Below are 19,231 nucleotides of genomic sequence, written 5' to 3' on the forward strand. Positions count from 1 at the left end.
CTCTGTTGGAGGGTCTATTGGATGGGTGGCCAATCCTCTTAGGTAGCATCTACGCACCCAACACAGAGCAGGATAGATACTGGGACTCCCTCTCGGACGTACTGGCCCAATTTGCCACGCTCCCATGGATACTAGGGGGCGACTACAACTGTGAACTTGACGTTACACTCGACAGGTCCCATCCTCCACCCCTGCATTCCCCAGCCCACACACGAACCAGAAGATTCCGTAGCTGGGTCACACACTGGTCACTAGTAGATGCTTGGAGAGCACACCACCCCCATAGTCAGTTGTACTAATTCCACTCCATCCCGCATAATCTGCGGACAAGACTCAACAGATTTTTATGCACCCAGTCAATACTACCCATGATCCAACCCACTGACTACTTAGGCCGCGTAATCTCAGACCACGACGCACACAGCCTGAGCATCCGCTGAAGACCACCCCACCCTCCGGTACCCACGTGGTGCCTCCCGAAGGGTGTCTCACAGACCAGGTCTTCAGACATGAACATGCGCAGACGATCCAAGAGTATTTCACTTCCAACACCGGGACCGCCACCACCAGACTCGTGGAATGGGACGGATTCAAAGTAGTGGCACGGGGCGCTAGCATTCAACAGATAACGGGGGCCCGCCGCACGCTTGAACGCACACTCGTTGACACAGAACGTACGCTAGCAACACTCACCAAGAAGGAGGATGCACAAGCGGCTACAGCGGCCCAGGTGGCTGAGGCCAAAACGAAATACACCACCGCTCTGGCGGATATGCGCAAGTTCAACTTCCGAGAATATGCCGCCCGCGTCCACAAAGAGTGGGACAAAACGGGCACACTACTGGCGTGGTTGGCAGGGCAAGACTCGGATGCAACACCTATTACCGAAATTCTGTCCCCCGCGGGCACTCTAGTACGCTCTCAACAAGATATACTAGATGCGTTCCAGCACTATTATGCCACCGTGTACAGCACTCAGACACACTATCAGCAGGATGTGGCCTCACAATTCCTAGACTCATTGCCACTTCCCCATATCGAGAAAGAAACCAGGGACACCCTGGATGTGAAAATCACAGCGACCGACGTCTCCAGCGCGATACGTTCCCTAGCTCGGAACAAGGCCCCAGGCCTTGATGTGCTACCTCTCGAGTACTACAGTACCTTCTCCACATTGCTGACCCCACGGTTCACAGCCATGATCACGGACGCTCTCGAGCGGGAGGAGCTCCCGAGCTCTCTCCGAGAGTCTGTGATTGTATCCTTTCTCAAAACGCACAGAGACCCGCAACAGCTATCCTCCTACCGCCCCATCACACTCCTTTCAGCGGACTGCAAAATCCTGGTGAAAATTCTGGCCACCCGATTTGAACTAATACTTCGTCCCCTAATACACCCAGACCAAAACGGTTTTGTCCCCGGCAGGAACACATCCCAGAACATCAGACCAGTCTTTCATATTCAGGACCAAGTGGGCGACGCCTTTCCACGCGCGGCCTGTATTATCTTAGATCTCTAAAAAGCCTTCGATATTGTGACCTGGCCATACCTCTTTTCTGTACTCCGCCGGACGGGAATAGGTTCCACCCTTACACGATACACTCGACTGCTCTACACTAATCTGACGTCTCGGGTCAGACTTGGCAAATACATCTCGGCCCCGGTACGAGTCAAAAGAGGTACAAGACAGGGCTGCCCCCTATCGCCACTGACCTTTGCCTTAGCCGTAGAGCCATTGCCGATTCGCCTGCGCCAGGAGGGCACGGCATGGGGCATTCCCATAGCTGATACGATTCACTGTGTCTCCATGTATGCGGACGATCTTTTATTATACGTCCGGGACATCACCAGGGACCTAACCCCCATATGGATGATCCTTTCCGAGTTTGCAGAGGCATCTGGCCTCCGAGTGAACTGGGAGAAATCGGTGGTGTATCCCCTGCATCATTCCCTAAACCCTCGAGAAGTCCAGATCGGTATGCAGCACCTCTCCTGGGCCGAGGGCGCCTCACGGTATCTGGGAGTCCGCCTCTATCGGTCGCCCACTGATATGTACGAGGGCAACCACCGCAGAGTCCTCACCAGCATCCGAGCCTTGGTAGGCTTTTGGAAACACTTCCCATTGGCCCCTATCGGTCGTGTAGCACTTGCAAAGATGGTCATCGTCCCCGACTATTGTACTACTTCACCAACCTCCCGGTTGTCCCACCTAGAAGCTTCTTCCAGGAGTTGGACACGCAACTCCGCACACTGGTGTGGGGAGACGGCCGGCATAGAATAGCCCTCACCAAGCTTCAACTACCCACCACACGGGGAGGCCTGGGTGCCCCTGCCTTCGAGTCATACTTCCTAGCAGCGCACCTTCAGTGGCTGTCATACTGGACGGCTGGCAGACACGCTGGGGAAACTCACACATCACACGGCCCTATCCCCACACCAGAACTCTGTTGCATGCTGCTCCCCGGTACCAAGCCCCGCCGGACATATCCTCTGCAGGTATCGGTTGCCCGCCGATGTATGTTACGTATACACCGTTTGGCGCCAGGGACTCCTTGCTATTCCCCCCAAATACCACTAGTGGGTTGGCCACGTGGGGACTCATACTTCACGAGCGCCATGATGCACGTATGGACAGAATCAGGGATCCCGGAAGCGGAGACGCTATTTGCAGAGGGCCAACTTCGTCCGTACGACCAACTTATAGAGGACCACGACCTCCCGCCCGACAGTTTCTGACGCACCACCAACTCATTGACTGCTTCCGCCCACATGGTGACCTAACAGCAGGCGAACCTGCAACACACCCCGTAATCCACTCCATCCTTTACATGGGCTGCGGCAGGCACCTTGTCACTTGGCTCCATAAGTCAATCAGGGAACTCACATACAAACCTTTACTCACTCTGCGGGCCACTTGGGAGGACGAGTTCGGACGGCAATTGCACGACGGGGAGTGGGATAGGGTGCTCGAATTCCCAAAGAAAGTCTCGAGAAACGCAAGGTTAAAAAATATCCAATTCCATATTTTACACCGGGCCTATCAGTCCCCTGCACGCCTACAGCGGCCGACACACAGTTCCTATGCCCCCAATGTCATTCTCCGGATGCACACTTCCTACACATGTTCTGGAGTTGCCCGACTCTTCAATCCTATTGGCCGGCCATTCTTGACTCACTTTGCACCCTCACAGGCCTCGCAGACCTTCGCTCCTGGGAGGCAGTTGCGTTGGGAATCTTCCGCCGGCCGAAGACACACAAGGTACAGGTCAGATGTGCAGCCCTATCCTTGCTCTTAGCGAAAAGGAACATAGCCATGCAATGGCGGGCGGCTGCCGGCCCCTCATTTGAGACATGGGTGGGAGCGGTAAAAAAATGGGCTATGGCAGAGGAAGATACACTGCGGGAGGAGGAGGCAAGGGGCCAGCGGAAGAACCCTATATCCTTAGAGTGGGCCACACTGTCCCATCAATTCCTGCAAGCCCACAGACGCGACGCCCCAACTGTCTCACAACACACCGCGGCGTCCCCGTCAGCACCAACGCCTCTCTAACACGCACATGGCCTAATCTCCCATCCCTTCCTCGCATCCTGCCTCCCCAGCTGGGCGCCCTACGTTCTCCCCACCCCTTTTCATTGTCCCCCTCGCTGCCTTCGTCACAGATATGCCTAGTACAATCAGTTTAACTCTGCCCCCCTGCCTCAGCCTTCGCCCCTTTGATTCCTTCCCCCCTCCCCTAGTTGCTTCTCCCCTCATTAGGGTATTCTCCCCCATCTCCCTGTAGTCACATGACCTATGGTCTCAAACTCCCTCTTCCCACAACTGGTACCTAGTTCCCCCCCCCCCTCCTTCCCCTCGAGTACCGCCCGCCGGTCTCACGCTGCATCAGTTATGTGTGACCCCATGCCCTCAGTCTGTATATACGCAAACTAATGTATACATTCTATTGGCAGGGCTGCACTGTTGTACCACCTCCAACAGAGATTGATGTATTGTGAAGTTTTTTATTGCTACAAAAGTGAATAAAAATAATTTGAAGAAAAAAAAAAAAGGTGTGTTTATGGCCCAGGGCCGCTGTAATCAGTGCTGGGCGCAAGGGAAAGGGAAGGAGAGAGCCATATCTTTGAAAAAATGGTGCTCTCCTACTCCCTCCCTGTCGTACAATGCAGCGTAGCCTCGCGGGGGGAGGGCTGTGCAGCATTGCGTGGATATTTGGTAAATCTCCCCCGAAATGTCTTTTACAAGCAGTTAACATTGTGAATTATAATTCCAATATGTTTCAATTTAGTAATTTTCAATATCTTTACATCCAACAGAAAACAAGCCTTGACTGTATGAAATGACCATCAATAATGAAGCGAATGCTGTAAATCTTCAATAATAGCAGAAATATTGAGCTACAGTATTCAGCAAAACATCAGCGCAGTCGGCGACAGAGGAACCTGCACACAAACTGACAGATCCCGGATGAAGCATCAAGGGCAGTTCAGTGATTGTAAGAGTCTGAGCTGTGCACCTCCACGCCACAAGATGAAGAAATGATCTTAGGAAAATTAAGGCAACAACAATAACAAACCGCCTCCTGTATAAACAAGTGTCCAATACCAACTTTGATCATGGGATCTGTATGGTGTGATTACCGCAGAGTTCTGTTTTCTAATATGATGACAAGCCATCATTCCGTGCTCTAGGTGAATTTTAAACTCTTTCTGGACAAACAACAGTAACCAGAGAAGAGCACAACAGAGCGGAGCCAGACAACTGACGGGTAAAGGAAAGAGGAGTTCTTGTATCTTCAATACCATAGACTGTCCTAATTTGCGCGGGCCAGAAGGAAGATACATTTTTACCCTCACGCGTGCATAGCCCTAATCCAATCTGAAGGCACAATCACCTACAAAGACTTCTTCCACATATTAGGAGTGTGGAAAATATTTGGTGGCTATTGCATTTATTGTTAAAACAGAAATCAAATGTGCAAAATACTGCACGCATATAAAGTGTGTGAGAAAAACAGAAGTGCTTTATCAGCCATGTTGGCCCATCAGGAAATACAGTCATGGGATGTAGACAAATATATACCCGATCCACAGACAGTAACCAAGAAAGAAGAAGCATGCACATGCACCAAGAGCTTTAGAATGTCATCACTACTCAGGCTTCATCAGCACACGTACACAGGAGAGAAACAATTCAATTGCAGTGAATGTGTAAAGAGCTTTAGTCGATTATCAGTGCTACAAAGACATCAGCGAACACACACAGGGGAAAAGCCATTCAAGTGCACTGAATGTGCAAAGTGCTTTAGTCAGTTATCACACCTTCAAAGACATCAGCGAACACACACAGGAGAAAAGCCATTCAAGTGTAGTGAATGTGCAAAGTGCTTTAGTCAGTTATCATACCTTCAAAGTCATCAGCGAACACATACAGGGGAAAAACAATTCAAGTGCAGTGAATGTGCAAAGTGCTTTAGTCATTCATCAAGCCTTCAAAGACATCAACGAACACACACAGGGGAAAAGCCATTTAAATGCAGTGAATGTGTGAAGAGCTTTAGTCAATTATCATACCTACAAAATCATCAGCGAACACACACAGGGGAAAAACCCTATCATTGTAGTGAATGTGACAGTAGTTTTCGCGTCTCGTCTACATTAAGGTATCATCAGCGAACTCACACAGGAGAAAAACCATTCAAGTGCTGTGAATGTACAAAGTGCTTTAGTCGGGTATCATACCTTCAAAGACATCAGCGAACACACACAGGAGAAAAGCCATTCAAGTGCAGTGAATGTGTGAAGACCTTTAGTCAATTATCAGACCTACAAAGTCATCAGCGAACACACACGGGGGAAAAACCCTATTATTGTAGTGAATGTGACAGTAGTTTTCGCGACTCTTCAGCATTAAGGAAACATCAGCGAACTCACACAGGAGAAAAACCATTCAAGTGCAATAAATGTGAGAAGAGCTTTAGTCGATTATCAAAGCTACAAAGTCATCAGCGAACACACACAGGAGAAAAAACATTCAAGTGCACTGAATGTGCAAAGTGCTTTAGTGAGTTATCAAGCCTTCAAAGACATCAGCGAACACACACAGGAGAAAAGCCATTCAAGTGCAGTGAATGTGTGAAGAGCTTTAGTCAATTATCAAACCTACAAAGTCATCAGCGAACACACACGGGGGAAAAACCCTATTATTGTAGTGAATGTGACAGTAGTTTTCGCGACTCTTCAGCATTAAGGAAACATCAGCGAACTCACAGGAGAAAAACCATTCAAGTGCAATGAATGTGGGAAGAGCTTTAGTCGATTATCAAAGCTACAAAGTCATCAGCGAACACACACAGGAGAAAAAACATTCAAGTTCACTGAATGTGCAAAGTGCTTTAGTGAGTTATCAAGCCTTCAAAGACATCAGCGAACACACACAGGAGAAAAGCCGTTCAAGTGCAGTGAATGTGGGAAGAGCTTTAGTCGATTATCATCCCTACAAATTCATCAGCGAACACACACGGGGGAAAACCCTATCATTGTGATGAGTGTGACAGTAGTTTCAGCATTAAGGTATCATCAGCGAACTCACAGGAGAAAAAAAACCATTTAAATGCAGTGAATGTGTGAAGAGCTTTAGTCGATTAGAAAACCTACAAAGACATCAGCGAACACACAGTTATTGTGCGAGGAATGAATTACAGAAAAATTACATTTCAAATTATGTGGGACATTGAAATACCAGATGATAGAAGGCCCAACTATCAACACCGCTAAATACTACCGGCCTCCCTCCCGCCCTCCCTAAATACTTAAATAATGATTTTAAAAACAATAAACACCACTTACCTTGTCGGCTGCGTCTCTGGGGCTCACTCTGGTAACCGCGTCGCCATCTTGGCTACTAATGCGCATGCGCGGCTGCCCGCGCATGCGCATTTCTCACGAGAATTTCAGCGAGGGGGAATGGGCCTACCAGATCTTCCGTTGTACTGTTGGGCCTACTAATTAAAGAACTCTTGGATGTTATTGCTTTCCCCAGATGACTCTTTGATAGGCCGAATGTTCAAAGCTATGCTTGTAGGGGTAGGGGAGCCAGGTTTCATGTATAAATTCAGCTCTCCTAAATTCTTCAAAAAATTTTGTTTAAAGACCCTACGTATGGCGGATAAATTGTGGCCTGACTGCCAAGATTGCTTAGAACTTTCCGATTATAGTGATTGTGCTCCAGTCTGGGTCTCTCCCGGTACGCCGGAGTGTCTTTAAAAAAAAAAGAAATTATTTATCAAGTTGCACCAAGAACACATAACTCTGCACACCAGAATCTACTGCAGTATCACATCACATAGTTTAATGGCAGCAATTGACCTTTTTGTGGCGAAAACAAAACAAGCAATACCATGAGTATTACAAAGAATAACATCCCCCTGAACCCCAACTGTTCCCCCTCCCACCTCCCAGGTTGTGCCACCACCACCGAGACCCATGCACACCGAGCACAAACACTCCCCCGACCACCCTCCCCCCGAGCCAGACCCATCCCCGCATCCACTCCCTCGATCCACCGTAACATCGTCTAGTTCAATCGGCGGCTCCAACCACAGGCCCCTATAGTCAGCCCACCGCTTCCAAATTTTGTAATGCTTACGCGGCGTCTCCGCGCCACAAAGATCGGCCGCTCCAGCCCCATGTTGAAGTCCAAACTGTTTTTCCATGCAGCCACAGAACGCGCTCGTGCATCTTTCCACATCTGGGCAATGTCACGTTTCGCCAATGTGAGGCCCAGCTGGAGAAGCGTTTATAAATGTTACCCCCCATCCCTCAATCACATGTAATAGAGCAAGCTGAGGCGTACGTGGGAGCGACCACCCCAGAACTTCAGAAAGGCAAGCAAAGATATTTCTCCAGAACCGGTCTAATGATAGGCATTGCCAGACAGGATGTAAATGTAAATGTCATGGTACTTATAGAGCGCACTGTCACTAGACGGTCACCTTGCGGTGTCACCTATTCGGCTTCCTGGCGCTGATACTCATACTGCTGTGGAACCCCTCCTGGCTTTCCCTGTGAAGTGTCCACTCCTGGGCACCCCCAGGGTGAAGCCAGGCATCCTTAGCGCTGTTGGGGCCGGTGTGGAGGCTAAGCAAGCTATTGCCCAGAGTTGCAGCGTGGGGCCCGTGATTAGAATAGGCACTGAGGCGAGAATTAACAGGTCCGAGGAAATTGAGCCCGAGGCCCCGCCGAGGCGGGAATCGAACCCTGGTCCCTGGCCAGAACTCTGCATCAGGGTCTGCCGCTCTAACCATTGAGCCACACTCCTCCACCACCAGTATGTAAAAAGGTGCCCTCAACCCCGGGACACCGAAGGCACTCTGGGGACGCAACCAACATCGCCCGCCACAACCGCACCCGAGTAAAGTAGACACGGTGAAGATATTTAAATTGGATGAGGTAGAGGCGAACCGCTATATCCGCCCCTCGTGGTGCGGCAAGGGCTTCCCTCCACTCTTCTTCCTCCATAGCCCCCACAGTTCCCTCCCATGCCTCCACAGTTTCCCCAGTTGAGTCGCGCTGTGAGTGACCAAGGTCTGGTAAGTTCTTGATATCTTTTTGGTTTCTAGGTCACCCATGAAAACTTTCGCTTCCAGTGGACTAAACTCAGGAATTGAGTCGAGGCCCTCCAGGCTGGGGGCGACCGCGGCCGGAGCTGGAGGTACTGGAAGAATTGCGACTGAGGCATGCCGAATTCCACCTGAAGGTCATGAAACGACCTGAGGAAACCATCACACACAACATCTCCCAGGGTGGAGACGCCAATGGCGTCCCAGCCCCTGAAACCCTGAAGAGCTGCCAAGGCTGGTAGGCGTCCATTGTGCCATAGGGGGCTCTTATCCGTGAGAGTGTTCCACCACCCCATATGCCTCAGGGCTTGTCGCCAAATTTGGAATACTACTTTTGTCGCCAGCGGCAATGCGCCACGCAGCTCAGCGGAATAGAGAATTGTATGGAGAGTGGAATGCCCCATCAGGTGTCGCTCCACTGCATAGACCGGGTCTCCTCTGTCCCTGTACCACCACTCATTGAGGACCAACAGGTGGCAGGCTTGATAGTAGGAAAGGATATCCAAGGTCACTAGCCCTCCACAGTATGTAGAATGGATGCACGTCCACAATACAACACGCACCTCTCCCTCCCACCAGAGGAACTGCCCCAAAGCAGAGTTGACCAGTCGGAACCATTTGGACGTGATCGGGTATGGGTGATTCTTCAGTTGATAGAGCAGGTGTGGGAGTGCGACCATTTTGAATATGTCAGATCGGCCATAGATCATCAGTGGCATGCAGGACCAAATTTTGAGATCCGCCTGAACGCGCTCCCAGACTGGCACCACATTCCGCTCCCAGGATACCGCTGGTACATCAGAGAGGAAACGCCCAGGTATCTGATGCCTCCTACCACCACCTGCAGCGTGGACGCCCAGGCACCCACCCCATCTCACGCTCCCAGTACCCATAGCATAGATTTACGAGGGTTCATGTAGAGCCCAGACGTCTCCCCAACAATCCGCATGATCTCCAGAATCCGCGGCCCGACTTATTCAAGGCCGTTAAAAAGAAGAGGACGTCATCCGCATAGAGCGCGATCCTATCCGAAGGACCCGCCGCCCACTCAAATCCCTTCAGTTGTGCATCAATGCGCACCCAGGCCGCGAGCGAATAATTAGGGCAAAAGGGGACACCCCTGCCTGGTGCCACAGTGGATGGAGAACCCAGATGACACTGCACCCGCCACGCGGACCGACGCCGTCAAGTCAGTGTACAGCAGCCACACATATGGAGTCCCACAGGGTTCCTCGCTTAGCCCAACTCTATTTATTTATTTATTTTTTATATGTCAAACTTATAAGGCGCACAGCTACCCAACAAGGGTTTCCCGGGGCCACAACGGAGCACATCAGATTACAGGTCACCTAGTAAGAAGTTATTGTTCAAACAACCAGGTTTTGATGTTTTTACGAAACCTTAAGTAGCTTTCCTCCTTTCGGATATGGGAAGGTAGCGTATTCCAAAGGGATGGACCCAAGTATGAAAAGGATCTAAATGTAAATGTAAATGTAAATGTAAATGTAAATGTATTGGCATTTATATAGCGCACTACTTACCCGTAGGGTCCCAAGGCGCTTCGACCGCTGCGAAACCCTTCCTGGCTTCCCTGAGAGATGGTCCCTTAATGGGTATCTCCAGGGTGAGACCAGGCATCCCCGGCTGTCTGGTGGGGCCGTTAGTGAAGATGAGGCAAGCTAATGCCCAGAGTTGCCGAGTGTGATCGCTGATCAGAGTGGGCACCGAGGCGAGAGAATTATCGAGTCCGCTGACCCTGGTCCAGAAACCTGCCGCGCCGGGAATCGAACCCTGGTCCCGGGCCGTCCTCTGCTCTCGGGTCTGCCGCCTCTAACCAGTGAGCCACACTACTTCACCCATTCTTGCCAACTTGAATCTGGGTACACAGAAATTTGCTGCGGATTGAGATCGTAGGTTGCGTTTAGGTGTGTAAGGATGGACTTGAAGATATTTAGGCGCTGTACCCGCTTTTATTCTGAGCATGTAGCTCAGGGCTTTAAACTTGATGCGGTTTTCGACCCTGAGCCAATGTAGATCTCGTAGGTGGCCAGAGATACTGGCGGTTTTTGGGACTCTACAAAGCAACCTGGCAGCCGAGTTTTGAACCAGCTGTAGTCTCCGCACTACTGCTTTATTTGCGTCGAGGTAAAGGATGTTTCCATAGTCAAGCCGGGATGTAATGAGGGCGTTGACTCCGGTCTTTTGGGTGGAGATGGGCAGCATCCAGAGGATTTTCCTGAGCCATTTTAATATGGTGAAACATAGAGCCACCACTTTGCCTGCCTGTGGCTTCATGGAAAGAGTGCTGTCCACCATAACCCCCAGGTTACGCACTTGGGTGGTCGGTGTAGGGAGATTTCCCATCTGAATAGGCCAGTGGGAGACATTCCACAGATCCTTCTGTTTTCCCAGTAAAATAACCTCTGTCTTATCTCTGTTTAATTTCCATTGGTTGCTAGTCATCCAGTTGAATATGTCACTGAGACCTTATTTGAGATGTGAAGGGGACAATGTACTAGATTCTGAAAGGGAGAAGATGATTTGTGAATCATCCGCATAGGTCATAAGAGTTAGACCTGCTTTATCCGCAAGATCTGCCAGTGGCTTTACATACAGATTGAAAAACAGCGGGCTCAGAATTGAGCCTTGGGGTACTCCGTGCGGTGAAGCAAAGTTTCCTGAGCATGCTGAGGATGATATGATTTGGAAAGTCCGTTTTTCCAAGAAGGAGCTAATCCACTTCAATGCTTCCCCACATATCCCAGTGCTTTCCAGAGTGGTTAGCAGCCTTTTGTGTGATATAGTATCGAAGGCCGTACTGAGGTCTAATAAAATGAGGTCTACCGTTTGACCTTCGTCAAGGAGTTTCCGGATCTTTTCTGTGACTCCCAGCAGTGCTGTTTCTGTCGAGAAACCAGCTCGGAAGCCTGACTGAGAGGGGTGAAGAAGATTGTTTCCTTCAATGAATTGAGTCAAGGCTGAGTGGACATGTCTCTCAAGCATTTTAGAAAATACTGATAGGAGTGAGATGGGTCTATAATTAGACAAAATTTCAGGATTTGCCGTTGGCTTTTTTAGTAGCGGGTTCACCTTAGCATGTTTCCACAGTGTGGGAACCGTTGATTGCTCAAAGGAGGTGTACAGAGTGTCTAGTATTATTACCAGAAAAGGTGTATTGAGTTGTTTTAATACGTTTATGGAGATTGGGTCACTGGGGGATCCTGATTTAATGGTGTTTATGATGGACTTTAGACCCTCCATTGTAATGGGAGGCCAGCACTCTAGGGTGGCCTTGGCTATCGCGGTGTTATCAGACCCTCCTTGGGTGGCGGCATCGCTCTTATTATTATTAATCTCTAGAATTAGGTTATCAATTTTATCATTGAAAAAAAGAGCAAGGTCCTGACATTGTTGCTTATTTAAAGGCCGGGCAGTTGCTGTAGTTTGAGCGCCTGCTAGTTCTTTGACTGTATTTAATGTGTATGTTGTCCCGCTGGCTCTTCTGATTAGATCCTTTGCCTTTCGGCTAATCTCATACGACGACGATACACAAATTGTGTTATCTATTCAAAAAGGCGATGAGGCAGAGACCAGCTTAAAATGTCACAACTGCATGCAGGCAGTTGCTGCCTGGATGGCGTCAAACTGCCCGAAACTTAACGCAGGGAAAACTGAGGTTATCCTCTTTGGAAACACAGCACACTTGTGGACCCCTGATTGGTGGCCAGACACAATGGGCGCCCTTCCCACGCCGGTCGCCGGGGCGAAAAATCTCGGAGTGATTGTGGACTCTAAACTGACATACTGTGATCAGGTCAGTAAGGTTGTCTCTCCTGCTTTTTCATCTTGCGTATTTTGCGCAAAATAAAATACCTTCTTCCGCCTGAAAGCATGAAAACAGCCGTCACAGCGCTCATTTCTTCACGTCTGGACTATTGCAACGGCCTCTTCATTAACATCCAGACGAGACAGCTGGCTTTGCTCCAGACCATGCAGAATGCGGCAGCCAGACTGCTATTGGAGACTCCTAATTTTCTTCAGTTAGGGCAGGACTTAAAGCTCTCCACTGGCTCCCTATAAAATCTCAGATCCAGTTCAAGGCCATGTGCTTAGTTTTTAAGGCTCTTAATGGCCTTGGCCCTGACTTCCTTAAGCAATCCATTCAATGGTATGTCCCCGGAAGAGCTCTGCGCTCCATGCAGGCGAAACAAGTCGTACTCCCCCGCTTCAATGAACAGAAATGGGGCGGTAGGAGTTTCTGGCATTGCGCCGCCAAAGCCTGGAACTACCTTCCTTTCACCCTAAGGAACTCGAAAGAGTTGCTGTCGTTCGGGAAAGGATTAAAAACCTGGCTTTTAGTTAACTGAATCCCGCCCACAGCGGTTGCCACAGCTTCTCTAGTAGGTAGTGCATAGTGCCAGGACACCTCAGGGGAGCAGCGCGCTCTAGAAGTCCCATTAACATTAACATTAACATTAACATTAACATATGACAAAAACCGGGGGCCAAAATGAAGCCGACGAAGGAGGGCGAACAGATAGACCCAGCTCAGGGAGTCGAACGCCCTGTACATATCTGCCACTAGGAGCATCGCTTGTTCCCCTATTTGCCGGACAGCTGCTAGGGCCACGTGGGCCCGCTGTATATTATGTCTCGTCACCCTTTGGGGCATAAACCCGGCCTGATCCGGGTGAACCAACTCAGGGATATACGGCAGAAGGCGGTTAGCCAGGGCCTTGGCCAGAACCTTCGCCTCCACATTAAGGAGAAAAATGGGGGGGTAGGAGGCATGTTGCCCCGGAGGCCGGCCCGGCTTATGAAATACCACCACTTCTGCATGGTGCCAGTGTGGAGGGAGACGGCCAATCTCCCTAGCCTCCTCCACCGCCGCCTGATAGTAAGAGGCCAACTGTAGACTATAGCGATGATGAAACTCGGCGGGAAACCCGTTAGGGCCTGGGGCCTTCTCTGCATTGAGCTCTCCCAGGGCGGTACTCAACTCCTCCACTGATAAAGGGAGCTCAAGCCGCTGGCGCGTATCGTCAGATACTGCTTTAGGCGGGAGATCCGCGATAAACTTCTCGACTGTCTCCTCGGGGAGGCATTCCCGTGAAGCATAAAGATCCACGTAATAAGTGGCGAAGCTCTCCCCTATGACCCGGGGATCCGTTAACAGCGCCCCATTTGCATCCAGCACCCTTGGAAGGACCTGTGGAAGAAAAACCCCCTGGCAGAGCCGATGTAGCATTTTACTCGACTTGTCACCCCATTGGCAGATTCTGCTCCGTGTCGCCAGCCAGACCTGGTGGGTCTCGTCTAACAGTAGAGAGACGTACGACTGCTGAGCGTGTAACAGCTGACACACCACCAGACCCCCGCTCGCCTCTTGACTGTGATGCTCAAGAGACACCACCTCGGCCTCTGCCTTGACCAGCTCCTCCCGACGTTTTCATGAGCCGCTGTACACCACGCTATGTCCACCCCATGAAGGCTGGGTGTTAGACCTGTCAGCCCTAGGGTGGTCTTTCCCTGTGATTTTTTTCCCTTGCCTAATTTTTTCCACCTACTTTTTGTTGGCCCTTAGGTCTTCGGGCACCTTTTCATAGCTAATCTGTGTTAGGGTGCAGGTGCTCTCTACTTCCAACATGGATGCCACTGGCCCCTACTACAGCAGCGTAGCCTTTTTAGTGTAGCACCCTAGTTGCCAGGAGCAGGCTGGGTCCCCATACAATGTTGCGACACCAGCCACCCAGCCCCTGTCCATAGTTCCGTTCCTATCTAAAGCTACCAAGATCATCTGCGGTGTACCCCAAGGATCATCCCTCAGCCCAACACTCTACAACGTCTATATGGTACCGCTCACCCACAAAGCCCGATCGCATGACCTCAACACCATTTCATATGCCGACGACACCCAGCTGATCCCCTCCGTCACCATGGCCCCCACCACTGCCAAAACCAACCTCCATGAAGGAATGAAGGCCGTCGCCGAATGGATGAAGAACAGCCGCCTGAAACTGAACTCGGACAAGACGGCTGCACCCCGTCTGCCTAGGACGACACCTTATGGCCAGCCACACAGGGAGCTGCACCGACTCCCACTGTCCACGCATGCAATCTGGGGTCCATCCTGGACTCATCGCTGTCAATGACCCAGAAAGTCAGCGCTGTATCCTCCTCCTGCTTCAACACCCTCTGCATGCTCTGCAAGATCTACAGATGGATCCCCACCGGGACCAGAATGACAGTCACCCATGCCTTTATCACCAGCAGGCAGGACTACGGCAACGCTCTGTACGCAGGAACCTCGGCCAAACTCCAGAAACGACTACAACGCATACAGAATGGCTCTGCACACCTCATTCTTGACATCCCCCGCCACATCACATCCCACCTGAGAGACCTGCACTCGCTCCCCGCCAACAAGAGGATCACCTTCAAGCTCCTCACTCACGCTCACAAAGCACTCCACAACACCGGACCAGCATACCTCAACAAACAACTCACCTTCTACACGCTGACCTCGCCCTCGCCACCGTCCCTGTGTGGGTGAAATACCCCCTCCGTCCACAGACCCCATCCACTGAGTGAGAGACCCCTGTGTGGGTGAAATACCCTCTCCGTCCTCGGACCCCATCCACTGAGTGAGAGACCCCTGTGTGGGTGAAATACCCCCTCCATCAGACCCCATCCACTGAGGGAGAGACTGAAGGAGCCCGTACAATTTCTGCTCCTCGAGAGGTATCGGTTTTCTTCGAAGTGTACTTTACATTTTATTAATAGCGCTAGTGCGCTGCCAGTGCTGCTGTTCCTAATACTTTCAGTGCCAGTTTGTGACCGGAGTTGTTTGTACTAAATAGTAAAAGGTTGTGCTGCTTATTCACAGCGAAACCCTCTTCTATGCAGTCCCGGATATGTTTTTGCTTACAGGAGTGGCATTGTTCAATAAGAATGGAAAATATCTTCAATTTGTAGCGTTCCTTTAAAAGTTAAAATGTTTTTAATTGCAAATTGTCCTTGATTTATGTGTGGTACGTTGTCCCGTCGTGCGCTCTCTATCATCATGTAACTAGCGGGTGTGGCAGAGTTTTTTCTTTTTACAAGACATGCGAATACATTGCAGGTGTCTTATTCCATTGTAAAGACAGAGGCCTCATTTGTCACAATTGTCTAAGCTATTCAGCTAAGTTGTGCCAATGTAGCTTTGTTTTTAGACTGAATTAATCTATTTAGTAAACGGGTTCTCTTCGTTTCTTCTAGCGAACTTAATTCAGCACAGCGCAGGTGCTCAGTATTTCTGTAGTAGCTCTCTGTGACAGCAACTTCTGAAAACAAATGTGTGCAGGGCCCTTCTGTTCATCTGGGCAGTGTGCGGGCTCTGCATTCACATCATAATGTTACGCAATTATTTCATAACCTGTTGCAGAGGCCTGCTTGGGAATTGTTTAGCAGTGATACGAGTGTATTTAATACCGAACAACTCTTGTTTTGCACATACTCCGGTTCTTAGCTACATGACTGCGTTTTTGTCTAAACAATTGCATTTTAGTACATTGTGGCGTCTTGAGGTCACATAAAAGCGATCATGGGAGTTCTGTACTTCGTTTTCATGTTACACCTGACCTAGGGCTGTCATCCGTACTGGAGTGTGCACGTGCCCTGCTCTCCACATGCGGCCAATGCAGAATATTGCTTGTAAGACCTGAACTCTTCTGTTTTTATAAACGCCAAAACAAAAACCTTTTTGAAAAGCAGTATGAAGACGGAAAAGGGAGAAATGGTCCCTTGAAAAAAATAATAACTTGGATGAGTAACAGTTCACATTTAATAGTTCTAAAAATGATTTCTTATTAATTACCATGATTGATTATTTGTGTGCAATTTATATCCCATGAAGTTTTAAAACGGGTCCCCTTTCTGTAACATTCATCTTAGAAAGGGGCAGTAGGTTAGTAAGTTTGCAATTCAGGGGCTATGCAGAAGCTTCAACGTCTTTCCAAAGCTTACTACTGTTATAAAGGGCGTAATTTCTGATATTTAGCTTTTTCCGTGGGCCTACGTGTTTGGTTTTATTTCAGGGGGAAATATGTCTGTCGCTGAGAGCTGCAGTCATGCTGCTGTCTCCAGTTAGTGCCCTTCCTTCCATTTCTGCTGCTTTGCTTCAGTTTTAAGACCTTATTAGAGTTTCTTGTTGCTCAAATGGGGGTCATTTCTGATATTGATCTATTTCCCTAATCTTCATTACTTGATTTTTCTCGCCGCAAGACAGTGTCACTCATAGTCATTGAAATGTCACTCATAATTTCAGTGAAATTATGAAAATGTCACGCACAGCAATCTGAAACTTGGCAGCTATGGTTTGAGGATTCACAGCCCTGTCAAATATAAAGAATCACCCCCAGGAACAGGAAAATTAGAAGACGCTGCCCAGTGTCATTGCAGCAGCTGTGTCTACATTTCACACATTGAATGAAATACAAGTCCTCATTTAACCCCTTCGCTGCTCATGACAAGCTCAGCTCGTCATGCAGTACACTGGTCGTGTGCTCATGACGAGCTGAGCTCGTCATGAACCATGGGATTCTATAAATATCAGCACAGGAGAGGAATCAGCTTAGCAGCGAAGGTGTTAAATTTACTCCTGAATGTCATGTCTGTTCTTTTTCAGAAGTTTAAAAAATGAACAAATTGCTGGTATTTCACTGAAGGAGGGAGGCAGAGCTGGCATGAGGGGCTGAATCTGAGGCTCCTCGAGAACACACAAGGCACACCAGACCATAATGATGAGCCTACCTGGGCTTGGGATCACAGTGAGAGACACACGGGGTGAGGGGACACAGTGACGGGCACAGAGGGGGTCACTGTTCATTAACGAGGTTCGGGGTCATAATGATGAGCACACAGAGGCTTGGGATCATGGTGAGATACACACGAGGTGAGGGGACGCAGTGACGGGCAGAGAGGGGCTGGAGGGGGTCACTGTTCATTAACGAGGCGCGGGTCATAACGATGAGCACACGAGAGCTTGGGATCACGGTGAGAGACACACGGGGCGAGGAGACACAGTGATGGGCACAGAGGGGCTGGAGGGGGTCACTGTTCATTAACAAGGCACGGGGTCATAACAATGAGCACACGAGAGCTTGGGATCACGGTGAGAGACACAAGGGCGAGGGGACATAGTGACGGGCACAGAGGGGCTGGTGGGGCCCGAGGACTTGTGAACCGACCTACGGAACTGACGCCTGTGGAGGCCGTACTTTCGGAAGCTCTAGAGAGGTCGCGGACGCCCTGCATTTCTAAAAGGTAGTTGACCTGCAACGCCACGGTCAGCCAGAACTATTTGGATTTGTTTGTTCATGACGCCGCGATAGCCCCGGGCGGAGCTATAGACTTCAAGGAACTGTTTTTCAAGGTTATTTTGATATTGAAGATTTCTAAGTACTGTAATGTGGATTTTTATAGTTTTTGGTCTATATTGGATATTTTACTAAACTGGTGTGGTGTCCTTTTGTAGTACTTACACTTTATTACTGTTGTTTATGTGTAAATGCTTTACACACTGCCTGTAGAATACGTCTAACTGCTCGTGCCAAGCTACCAAGGGGGTGAGCAGGGGTCACTTTAGGAGTGTAACTCCCTTATCCTAACTAGGAAGAAGGGTCCCTACTTGGACAAAGGTGCAAGCACTTGCCAAACTAGAGACCCCATTTCTAACAGTGATCCATTCATTAAACTAATCTACATAGTTGTTGATGCTACCAGGAGGCTCAGGCACAGTATGCTCTAAGCAGGGGATCAATTTTAGAGGGCCCAATTTAGACCATGGGTGATAAGCAATGCTGTACGACTCATTGGCTTATGTTTTGTTCTCTCTCCTTGATTGACAACAATATTGCTTTGTAGTCCATCTACGTCAGTTCTAAAGTAGAAAGAGTGGTGACGAAAGCTTGGAGTACGAGATACGGGCAAGAATATGGCCTGCTCAGTGAGTTGATCCTTGTACAAGTTACAGCAAATCAAAGGCTGAATAAATAGCATTTCTATGAGTTCCCTGTCAGACTCCCTGTCCACATGGAGATTAAAATCTTAAAGCAAGATAAAACTGTTAGTTTCTAGACTAGAGAGATCGACTCCGGTATTGAAGTAATAACGTTCTTCACAGGGCCAGAGAGCATGTGCCATTTTATTGGATACATTTTTATTAAATGACATTTTTAATGAGAAATATTGAGAATATATTCTGTAAATAAAAATGCCTCAATAGTGAATGAGGAGACTAAACATTTATTTTTGTAAATAATCATATGGGTCCTTTGGCTAATTTGAAACAATAACCAGGAAGAATGTAAGATCAGGGTCCGAGCCCGTTTTAAGCCGGTTTCTGCTATTCATGCAGAATCTAAATGAGTCGTCCAGGCTCCTCCCCTCAGGCACAGGTTTAACCATCAGACATCGATTAGAATTCATGTTATATTGAGATTCTGACAAGTATGATGTACAGTTCCATTAGAAATTCTAGAAGATACGGGGAGAGAGGGTAAAGATGAAATGTGTGTGTTGCACCTTAGCTGCTCGGTTGCACTAGTGAGGAACTTCAAATTAATAGGTTC

General features: G+C 49.1%; 1 protein-coding gene across 1 annotated transcript in view; it reads left to right on the plus strand.

Moving 5' to 3' along the window:
* Positions 1–6,442, plus strand: part of LOC147737380 (uncharacterized) — a 210,665-nt gene extending 204,223 nt beyond the window's left edge. The window contains exon 2 of the mRNA XM_086928029.1: positions 4,315–6,442. Within this exon, the coding sequence (XP_086784155.1) occupies positions 4,972–6,294 (1,323 nt within the window). The 5' untranslated portion in view covers positions 4,315–4,971 and the 3' untranslated portion in view covers positions 6,295–6,442. The remainder of the gene's footprint in view (positions 1–4,314) is intronic.
* Positions 6,443–19,231: the final 12,789 nt, after the last annotated feature.

Source organism: Lissotriton vulgaris, chromosome 1_1 (genome assembly GCF_964263255.1).
Source record: "Lissotriton vulgaris chromosome 1_1, aLisVul1.2, whole genome shotgun sequence".
NCBI classification, from domain to species: Eukaryota; Metazoa; Chordata; class Amphibia; order Caudata; family Salamandridae; genus Lissotriton; species Lissotriton vulgaris.